This window comes from Rhineura floridana, chromosome 2 (assembly GCF_030035675.1).
Source record: "Rhineura floridana isolate rRhiFlo1 chromosome 2, rRhiFlo1.hap2, whole genome shotgun sequence".
Classification (NCBI taxonomy): Eukaryota; Metazoa; Chordata; class Lepidosauria; order Squamata; family Rhineuridae; genus Rhineura; species Rhineura floridana.
The window spans coordinates 206,636,079-206,647,649 of NC_084481.1; the positions used below are offsets into that span (position 1 = coordinate 206,636,079).

Genomic DNA, 11,571 nt, shown 5'->3' on the forward strand with positions numbered 1-11,571 from the left:
CATTTCTAAGAGGTGTACATAAAAACAAACCGTACATAAAACAAAAAAATACAACAACAAAATCATCATAAATTCAGAATAGACTCATTGAAGTTAATAGGCAAGACTAACTTAGGTTCATTAATTTCAGTGGGACAACTCTGATTAGAACTTGGTTGGATGCACAATAATAATAATAATAATAATAATAATAATGGGTGGGTGGGTGGGGGTTATCCAACCTTGTGGCTCCATTGGCATCAAGGGTTGGATAGTAGTCGAGGTCCAGACCACAACAGGTGACTTCCTGGAGCCCTCTCACCCTGCTTTTCCTCCTCATTTGCTGTCACTGCCTGTTGTCTTGTCCCCTTGTAAACAAGTGAGCATTGAACAAGATGCTCCCTTTCTGCTCCCATCCTGCTGTTTTTGTAGTGCAAAGCTTCACTCAGGAGCCCTTGGCAATCTCTCATCTGCTACTGGTAAGTGGTAAGAATTTCCCCAACATCAGAACACATGGAAGCCAATTTCCTTATATAATTACTGAAATTTGAGTTTAAAAGGCTCCTTCTATCAGGAAAACAGGGGGCATGAGGGCAGAAGGAGATAGGGGAACTGGGAGGGAAGGGCTGAGGGAATAAGGGACTGTTTTTATTGTAATAAGGTAAAAACACTAATAAACTTTACATAAAAAGGCTCCTTTTGGCATTTCTTTCCTTCAGCCTTTTTTACAAAAAAATATTTTATTTAATGAATATAAACGTTACGAAGTCTAAATCATTATTCAAATATTAGTAAGAATATCATATAATGTATCTCATCCTATTATATAAGCCTTACAGTATTCCTATGATATCTTACTACTAAACCTTTAACATCACATTATTTTTTAAAAAATATATAAATTGTTCTATTTCCTTAAATATACAAATTACCTCAGAAATCTCACTATAAAATATTTAAATGTTTGCTTATAAATATGTATAAATTCATTTCCTTTATAGCAGCAAGCAGTCTGACCTTAAATCTGTTACACCTAGTTCTTTTTATATCTATAAGATTGTTTGGTTTCATTTATTCATTTCCTCCCTTATCATTTTATATAGAATAAAATATAAAATGACTTCCTTCCATTCTTAGCTAACTCATGGATCATATTCTTACAGGTTGGTGGAATCCATATAAATAAATGGAAACTTGACAGGAAACTGGGTGTCTACGTGCTCACCCTTTACGCTATCTTCTTGTGTTTCTCAATATTGATAGAGTTTAATGTCTTTACTTTTGTCAACTTTCCAATGTGCCGAGAACATGACTGAAAGAGGCCACGATCAGACATCATCTGGATCCATTGTGCTATAAGTGACAGGAGACATTTTACATTTCTACCTGCTTCTTATCCAAAATTTCAGTGTCTTTCCTGCTTCATCACCTTACAAGCACTTTTCCTGTACTTGGAAGGAAAGCAGATGCTTCTTAGAATAACACACAAACTCAAGGCAACCAAAGCATTTACCTCTTCCTCCTCTTTGGATTTTACTGCTCCATCACACAGCTCTGTGGATCTCATGCAGAACACACAAAAGCCCACTGGTATCCTGTTTCAGTCTCATTAAGGCCGGAGATCATCCATCAACATGAAGTCTGGGGGGGGGACATACCTTCCTTGGCTTTCCAAATAAGAGAAAAAGAGAATGGGCCAGGATTTTATCTTTGCTCCTTGCAAGCATCTTGGCCATGGCCTCTAATGCATGCACTACTAAGGACCTCGCCCCTTTCAAGTGCTCTGTTTAAAGAGAACTTTCACTGATGCTGAGGAGTCTTTGGTGGTGTTCAGGAGTACTCTGTCACCCAATGTTTATTTTATTTTTTAAAAGAAAGACACAAGAACAGTGAAGAGGAGGAAATGGATAATACAGAACTACTAATGATGTACTCTAAAACTCATGGAACCTGAAATATGGCTATCCATACTTGAAATCAGCAACAACACATTGCTCTACAATCAGTGAGGAGCAATTGCAAATATCAAGCATGACTATACAGGGAATATTAGGCTTACAAGTCAAAATGTGCCAGCACCAGTAAGCGTACCTCCTAATTATAGAGGAAAACTGAAAACTTAAATCCTGGGTGCTCAGTAACTAATAGTGGAGGTAATCATCTGAAAAATGTGAGTCTAATGCAATGCCCTGCAGGTCTTCATAGTTGCACTATAGATTTGGAGGTGTTTTAAATATTCAAAATAGATACAGCTGCTCTAAAAGATTGTTGGCCAATCCTTGGTTTGTTATTGTTCTGTTGTGAGGACCCATCTCCTCAGCCCTGAAGGTGGATTGAAATGTGAGCTGAGTCTCTTGAGCGCCCAGTGAAAATGGCTGTGCCATCACTTTGCCACACGCCCTGGCCCTTCTTTTTCAAGCGGGTGCCTATTTTAGCAAAAGGCTTTGGGGAAATTGGGCAGCAGGAACACGGTAATAGAGCTGTTAATCTGCTTTGGGAAACTGGGGTCTGAGCACGTATTGAAATAATCATGAGATGCTGCATGGTGAGTGCAGATGTACTTTTGTTCCTGCAGCCCAACACATTTGAACCCACTTTAGGGCAAAGGCTAGACCTGTCTAATTAGCTCTGTGATCATTAGCAGCTAAGAGTGGCAAAACCAACTGGTTATCTGTTTCAAGTGAGATTGGCAAGCACTTCATTCCCAGTCCAGTGAAGCAACTGAGAACAAATGAAAAAAAATGATCTCAATTGAGAAAAACTGAGACTTTTTTAACTCCAAGCACATGGGCAGTTACATGGAAGAAAGCAAGGGCGTCAACTCTATCTGCATGCTTAATTGCTTTGCTGACATACTGCTCAGCACTTTGCAGCTCTCTTCCCTAGGAAGAGGGATTGGTTGTTAAATCATTCTGGAAATTGTAGCTCTGTGAGGGAACAGGGGTCTCCCAACAGCTCTCAGCACGCTTGCTAAACTACAGTTCCCAGCATTCTTTGGGTGAAACCATGACTGTTAAAGTGATGTAAGAGGGCTTTAAATATATGGTACGGATGTGGCCCAAGCATACATCAAGAATTTCTGTTAGCTTAATCTACATGCAAGAAGTTTTTGTTTGCTTGTTTTTGAAAAACATGAGTGACTGGGCAACTAAGTTAAGAGATTTAGCGCCCTAGAACCACAGTCTGGTTTCCATTTCTCACCAGCATATATCACAAATGAAATAAGTCTATTTTTTTTATGTGACCAAGAGGAGAGCATCTCTTGCATCATGTTCCTGCTCTTCTTGCATAACATCTGAAACAAAAACTTGTGCATCTCCAGCAGCGTGAGGTACACAATTTGAACCCTAGATCTCATGTGTCTCTCTGTAAGGGAAATGCAAAAGGCCCCACTTTAGACCTTTTAAGAAGAAGCACAAAAACATGAAGCGCAAGTTACTTATACTTAGGAAGATAGGAATCTGCCTTATACTGAGTCAGACTATTGCTCTATCTACCTTAGTATTGTCTACACTGACTGGCAGCGACTCTCCAGGATTTCAGACAGGGATCTCTCCCAGCCCTTCCCAGACATACTGTGGATTGAACCTGGGACCTTTTGCATTTAAAGCAAGCACTGTGCCACTGAGCCACAGCACTTCCTGGTAATATCTGGTGGTCATATGACATGCTGAAATGGTGATCCCAACAAGATTCACCAAAAAAAACATTTAGTACATTTTAATACCATTCCTTTACTCCAAAATGATGTGTTGTAAAGTTGCACTCATGAATGCAGAATTTATACAGAAGCACAAGTTCTCTTTATACATAGCTTTTTATTTTTTTAACTTACATTGCTAAATAAAATATATTGGATAGTGAAAAGATTTTGTGGATTAAAAAAACCCACATTAAATATATTTTTGCATAGTCAGCTAATTGGCAGAATTCCTGCGCTAAGTGCATCAACAACAGAATACTACACCACTGGAGGAACAAGCAAGACTTTTCACAAAAGACTTAAAAACTGCTTGAATCACATAGAGATCTGTGTTGTTGTTGATCGATGACACTGATGTCCTAGCTGATTATCAGTCTCTCTGTTCACAATTTTTCCCACTGTAAAGGTCCCCCCAGTCAAGCTCCTGTAGAATAGGATATTCCTTTCCTTTTCATCCATCAATTTTAGTCCATACTTACCTAATTCACAGTAACCATAGAGGAACTTCTGGAAAGGGAGGAAAGGCAAAAATAAAAAACCCTGCCTCAAAATATACAACTCTGTGGTTAAAAAAAAAAAAAGGCATCGTGTGCTCCCTTATGCTCACAGGAAGCATTTTGAAATGCATCAAAGTTGCAATGCAGATTTAAACATTCCTTCCTCTATTTCCCTGGGCTGATACAAAGCTGTGTTACAGGCTGGTTCACATGTGTATGTTTAGTTCATCTGATAAACATCAGGTGTGAATGAGCCATCATCAGGGATAGAACATTCATAATTACCTCTCCTTAAACACAAGATTTCTCAAAGGAATTGAATCACACAGGGCAATTGCACACATTACATGGAGAAAAGCCTGGGTTTGCTCATGTGCACAGCAGCCAGTCCTGGCTCTCTAATGTGTGTTGAGTACATGATAAAAAAAAGTTTGCATACACACAGCTTCTTAGTATGATAAATACGTTTCCATGCACATGACTGTCACGTTCACAGGTAGGTTTTAGGTGTAAGATGACTCAGCATTGAAGTGTTCAGTAATCGGAGTATGTGTGTGCATATCCGAACCAGCTCAGAGGCATTCACACATCCATACAAGCAACAGAAAGAAGCTAAAAGGCATGGTTGGTGTCGCTTGTGCAAAAGTCTATGCAGTCTGTCTCCTGTATGCATTAATCATTCAAATCGCACAGAACTGCTGATCCTTTTCAATACAAATGTGTGCACAGGACATTCATTATACTGGGAAGGGTACTGTAAATAAGAAAAACATCCAGATCACTTTTTAATTGGATTGGTATAATTGGTATTGCTTCTTGTGAACCAGTTTTTTGTGCAAAGGGAGAAACATCTTAATCCTCTTTTGTCCTTTATAACAAATATCAGTATTGACTAGGCTGGCAAGTTAATCCCAAGAAATCAGTTTCAGTTTCCCTAATGCAGACGTTTGCAGCAGAAAAGTTAAAACTTGTCATCCTATACTTGGCACATGGGAGGGAGGATGTAGAGATGCCATACCCTGCTCTGAGGGGGGCAGGAAAATGTTTTTGTGTCTCTTTCTGCCTCAAGAGCCAATGAACAGCTGCTAACATGCTGCTTAAGATGGCTTTCTGGCCTCCTCCACCCTCATGGCTGAGCCCAATCCCACCAAGACAGAGAGTAACTGGAAGAGCATCAGTGAAGCAGTGATGATTCCTATTAAGTTGGAATTTTGTTCCTGTGGCAGAGCAGGAGAACAAGATGTCCCCACAAGCTGGCTGCAGTGTTGTGTGCACATGCTGCTGTCTCAGCACAGAAGCTTATCAGATGAGACTGTTAAGTCTCTCTGATTGGATTAGCCCTTTGTAAGGATACCCGATAGTGCCAATAGGATAAGGAGGGTTGCTTAGGTAGGCACGATCTTTATGGTGCATCCTGGTAGCATCCTGGTGCCTTTGCATCACGGCATCAGAGAGAACTTCTACGTAATATATAACCCAGGGTGGACTTTAAAACCACTTTTCCTAGGGATGCCATAGCTTAGGCTAAAACTGGGCAGGAAAGATAAGTGATACAGGAAGAGGCATTGTGTGCTTGTACAGTTCTCAAATAATGAAAGGTCTGTGTTTGTATAAGAGTTTCCTTCCTCTTCTTCCTCTTCCTTTGCTTGTGGACCTAAGAGACAAAAACTCTAGCCACAGATCTCATTCCATCATCAGTCTCATGGCAAACTTGACTGAAAATTGCCTACACTGTAAAGGAGTCTGGATTTGGGCTCCAAAACCCCACAGCCCCCAGATCCTGAATTGATGCTAAATTTGTTATAGTACTGGTTACTTTTTGACAGATACTAATCCAATCAGTCTCATAAAAGACTATTCTATTTGGTATATGATTAAATTGGCATTTTATATGAGTGCACACACAAAGAAATACATAATTTGCCAAAAAATGTACATATGATGGCAGTGATGTGGAACCACATATAGTAATATATGCTAAAGAGTCCTATAATATAGTTGATCTGTATGCAATAGCCTATAGTATCCAAGCTATGCAGACAAAGTGAGCTTCCTGGGGGTGAGGACTTGACATTTAACTTATTCCTGTATTTGTAGAATTCCCAAGAACTCCGATATTTTTGCCAAGAATCCCCAAGCTGGTCTCAAACTTGTGCCTGTGTTCCTTACTCCTGACACATATTTGCTCATATGGTCTGAAAAGATAATACAGTGGGTGGCAATCAACAAATGTGTCCCATTAGTGCAATGATTTCTGCTTGAGCCATGGGACTTTTCCCCCTCCTCTGCTCCCCCTGTGCGTGCCCTGCTCCACCCCCCCTAATCTGCTCTAGGAACCCCTAGCACAGATTGGGGAGGTGCAGGGAGAGGAGAAGGGGAGAATGTTCTGCTGCACAAGCAGAAATAATTGCACTGATGGAATGTTCATTTGCCATTATCTTGGATACAAACCAATTTTTTTAAGGGAGGGAATTTCCAAGAAATTTTACAGTAATGATTTATATCCACTTTTCCTTACAAAATGACAAGAACTTTCTTCACATCCAGTATAGACATGTGTGGAAACAACTGTCTTTATTAGAGAAAGCTGAGTAAGTTTTAGATTGACTGTGTAAGTGCGTTGTAGGAGTCTTGAAGTGGATGAGAGAGAAGTCTCTCTACTGTGATACCAAAGTGGCCCATAGATTAAACATGAACAAAATTGCTTTATTTCACTGCATGAAAGTGAACAAGATGGGTGGATTTTAACGTAAGGCACTGAAGTCTCAAAAGGCTGATTCACAAACCAGCAGTACTTTGCTCTTACGGTGGCTTATATGCCAGACCTATGAGCCATTGCACCAGCAAATGAATATGATCGTTTGCAAGATTGCTACCCAAGCACACCCCCACAGTCCCAGAGGGAGCAATCCCAGGATGTTGTGCTGGTACAGCACAGTTTCTCAGCTTAGGCAACACCACTGATTACTGTATGAGTAGCAATGGTGTTATACAAAGTGATTGTGTGCCAGAGGAGTATGCTTCTCTGTGCAGCATCTTAAAGGCATTGTTAGGCTTGTTGTTCTAGGGGCATGGCTGCAGCTTTGGGTAGGAGGTTCGTGGGTAGAGATGAGTTGAAGGTTACTTTTCCCCACACATTTTCAGAACTTACAAAAGCACACAGCATTTTATTTGGGGGGGGGAGTTAAGAACAGGAGCAAAAGGGTTTGCACTTTCAGAGCAATGGGGGAAAGTGGTGCCTTCAGTCTTAATTGGTTTTCTGACTTCATAATGACACCTCATTTAATTGGCTTTATGGCATCATACGGTCGACATCTTCACAATGCAGTCCCTAACTGGCCAAGCCATATTGTCAAGAAGACAAAGATTAAATAAAATAATATAAAAGACAATGAAGAAGCAGATTGTGGAAATAAGCAAATAAGCAGTTGCCCTAAGGCAAGAAAGGAGCTAAAGTAGTAATCCAAATCCTCAAAAAAGTCTATTTTAATGGCAAAAATGTCACCATGTTCAACACTCAGACAAGCTGATGCTCTTGAGAAGGGCACATATTCAGGTAAGAGCCCTTAGCTGGAGGATAAACCTAGGTTTCAGGTTCAGTCCCTGTTATCTCCAGCTTAAAAGATCTTGGGTTCCAAGGATTAAAGAACTGGGATGATCTTGGAGAGTTGCTGTCAGTCATTATTAAATTAGATGGACTCAGTATAAGGTAGCTTCATATCCCATTATGGATGCCATAGAGCAGCCTTTCCCAACCAGTGTGCCTCCAGATGTTGTTGGACCACAACTCCCATCAGCCTCAGCCAGCATTGCCAATAGTCAGGAAAGATGGGAGTTGTGGTCCAACAACATCTGGAGGCACACTGGTTGGGAAAGGCTGCCATAGAGCCACTTTGTCAGCATAACCCTGTAGTAGTTTGCTGTAGTGGACCTGCAGCATGATAGACTAGTCCCCCATGGGCAAGCATTTGCAGCTACAGTAATGCAAGATCAATGTTCTAGTACGTTTAGAATTGCAGTCCAAATTCCATGCTAGGGTGCTTCGGATAGAAGCCTGTTTCTTGCATTTTTTTCTTTTTATAGCTGTTCTGTCTTTAGACTTTATACTGCCCTCTCCATTTCTGAAATAATCCAGTTTACCTTGGTTCTGCTCTGTTTTAATGAAAAACAAGAGTCCTTTTCAGGTCTATGATTCATCCAAAGTATTTCATGTGTGTTTACTCAGAAACAAGTCCCACTGTCTTCAATAGAGCTTACTCATGAGCTCAGTAAGTGTGCTTAGGACTGCAGTTGATCAGATATGAAACTTGCTATATTCACTGAGGTGTGGGACAGGGCTGGGAGTGAGTTCCTCAGCAAGAACTTTCTTAGCTTAAATGCTTGATAAACAACAGAGAAAGACAGATAACTGTGGAAGCAAAGGTGTTTCTTTCTGTACCTTTCCTAGAGACTTGAAGGTGGTTTCACAGAGGGATCATTGCTTGCGGTGTGTCTATTCATCTGACTTTTGCCCCAGTAAACAGGGTTTGCCTAGTTTGGGGATTTATTTATTTATTTATTTGTTCATGCAAATACTTGCTTGTTTATGTAGGGATTCATACATCCTTTCATAGTAACCTCAAGGCAGCTAAACACCTACAACGTAATACTATAAATTGATCAGGAGTGAAAGTGGGCCAGAAGACTTTTGTGTGCTGCCGTGCAATGGTAGGGAAAGTAAAATTGTTGCTGGTGCTCTCTCAAACCAGTTTCAATTCTCTTTCAACACTATTGTGTTTCCAGCCTTCTGCAGCTCACTCTAAGCATGGAAGACTGAAATGTAGTAGGGTTGTTGGGTTTTATGTTTAGGTTTTTTGCAGTGGTCCTGATCCTGCAGTGGGAATGTGCACTTCAAACTCTACAAAGATGGAGTACTACTAACTGAATAAATGCTGCAGGATCAGGCTTTAGTTTTGTGATGTTGGGTTTTTTTTAATGGTATATAAGACCTAGTTTTGTGTTTACTTTTATGACTATATGATAATTTGAGCTCTGATCTTGGGTTGCTAGTCAGCCTGGAAGATGGACTGCCCGTGTCTTCCTTTGGATCAGCCTTTTTCCCTTCATGCTTGCTCACTCATCATCATCCTTGTGCCAAGTTTATTTTCTTTTTATATGATTTCTTACATCCACTGCAGATACAACAAATAATAGCTAGTGTTTCAACAGCGGATTTTTATTTATTGTTGTCCAGTCAACTTTAAAAAATAAGAAACAATAAAGGATCCCCAATTATCCCCCAGAGTCATTTTTATACTCAAAACTGTACAAAAAGTTGCATTCATCTCACCAAATTCTGTTGTGAATGTAGAAATTGGCACTCCCTTATCTCCTCTGCATCTTTCGGTTTTCATGGTCCTCTGTCATTTTCCATCAGAAGGTTCTTCCTTCCGATTGAAACTTTACGTCAATGCTAAAGATTAAGTTGTTTCAACAGAGCTTTGATTTAGGTCATTAACATTGCCTAAGTGTTGAAGCTAAGGATAGCAGCCTACGATTCAAGGTCATTTTAAAGCAAATTATGAATAATGTTTGTACCCACGTGAAACCAAAGACTTTTGCTATTAAAATTACAGCACCTTAAAAGTTCAAAATGATATAGTAGAAAGCTTTCTTTGCTGCTTGGTCTTCAGACCATCCCAAACTGTTTGATTGCCCTTTGCACAAATGTTTCAGTTAGCACAAACTAGCTTTTGCTGAATGTAGTGTTTAATAGGGTTTAGAAATTTGTGCTCCTGTTGTCATATCCCAGAAATAGTTTGCAGCATTGTTGTTTGTGCCATTTAACTTGAACAGAGCAAGAAACCCCTGACTTCTGAACTGGGAAACCTTTGCAAAACCCTGCAAATGGGTAGCATATGCAGACCTTCCCTAAAAAAAGATTTTTGATCAGCCTTCCCCAACCCTGTGCCCTCCAGATGTTTTGGACAACAACTCCAATCAATTGAGAGCTGTATCTCGAAACATCTGAAAGGCATCATGGTTGGGGAAAGGCTGGTTTAGATGCATGTAAACTCTGTGATTACATTCCTTACTTCCTGAATGTACATTTCCCCAAAACAGTGGCTTTCAAACTCAGTTCTATCAGAGAATCCTTTCCACATTAACTTTTCTGGCAAAGAACCTCAATGCACTGCAAAGTCCAGAGCATTGCCAAGTGTTCTGGAAAGCTACAATGTGCATATTGGGCATGGGGCATTTGTGCTCTGATACCCAAGATTCTTGTGCAGCTGCACATTGAAGGGACAGAAGATCACTAGTGGTGGACAAACTCCTTTTCAGGAAATCTTGACTGCCATTTCTGATCTCAGATCTTCCTTGTTAATTTTGTAGGGAACCCATGGTTTCTTGTAGCTCTCTTGGAAAACCATTGCCCTAAAGTACTAATCAGTAGGAGTTGATTCACCACAGAATGCAGCAAGGCCTCTGGGTTACTGACGTTGCAAAGGACATGTTTATGTGCACTGCCTTTTCATTTTTCTTTTTTGTATATGTCATGTTCTCTGCGCTGCTGTCCTGGAATGCAAAGCACTTTCTGAAAGAAAATTGATTGTAACGGAGAGCTAGTGTCAGTTTCCTAACCCCTTAAAGAAAATTGCTGGCATTCTGTTTTTGTTTGTTTGCTTGCTTGTTCTTGTGTCCACAGAAAGAATGTAGAACTCCTAAGGTATGCCGGCTCAATATGCTTGAAAGGTGTGTAGCTTTTGATGTACAGTAACCTTAAATTGTGGTGAAATCTGAAAGCATCAGAAGCTGACATAACAGGATAGGCAAGGTCTTCAATGAGATTGTGCCCATCAGGAGTCTTTGGATGATGTCCCATGTCAATCATATGTAGAGTAGACTCATTGATTTCATCCATCTGCTCTGAGTATAAGATATAACTCTTTTTTTCATTGCAGCGAGATTGTGGCCTTTATAGTTTTCAACCATATGTGGTTTTTTTTTAATGTATATAGCTCTTCAGAAAGCAATTGGTTTGTTCCCAGTCACTAAACCTCTCCAGCAAAGCTCTCCCTTTGTTGAATGAGATGATTCAGGGACATTTCCAAGCACAGAGCTAACTGCTGATCAGCATAGGTTTCTTTTTCTGTTCCATACTCAACAGGTGTATGCAGTGTGCATCCCATAAATGGGATGTAGTGGTACCTCTTCTGAAAAACTATGAGATGTTTTTATAGTGCTGCTCAGAGAATGGAAAGTGTAAACTGTAACTTACACAGATCTATTTATCATGTTATTTATTTTTTCAATGACCTTATGCACTGTGAATGCTTTTGTGATATGGGGGTTCTTTGTACAGATCTATATGTCATTATAAAGAAAAATCAAAATGTGATAATTTGTTACATA

The 11,571-nt window shown here is 40.0% G+C and overlaps 1 protein-coding gene across 3 annotated transcripts in view; it reads left to right on the forward strand.

The window, feature by feature from the left end:
- SLC24A4 (solute carrier family 24 member 4) overlaps positions 1-7,916 on the forward strand; it is a 182,743-nt gene extending 174,827 nt beyond the window's left edge. For all 3 annotated transcript variants that reach the window (XM_061611986.1, XM_061611987.1, XM_061611988.1), the window contains one exon: positions 1,143-7,916. In XM_061611986.1, coding sequence (XP_061467970.1) covers positions 1,143-1,295 — 153 coding nt within the window. In that variant the 3' untranslated portion in view covers positions 1,296-7,916. The remainder of the gene's footprint in view (positions 1-1,142) is intronic.
- Positions 7,917-11,571: the final 3,655 nt, after the last annotated feature.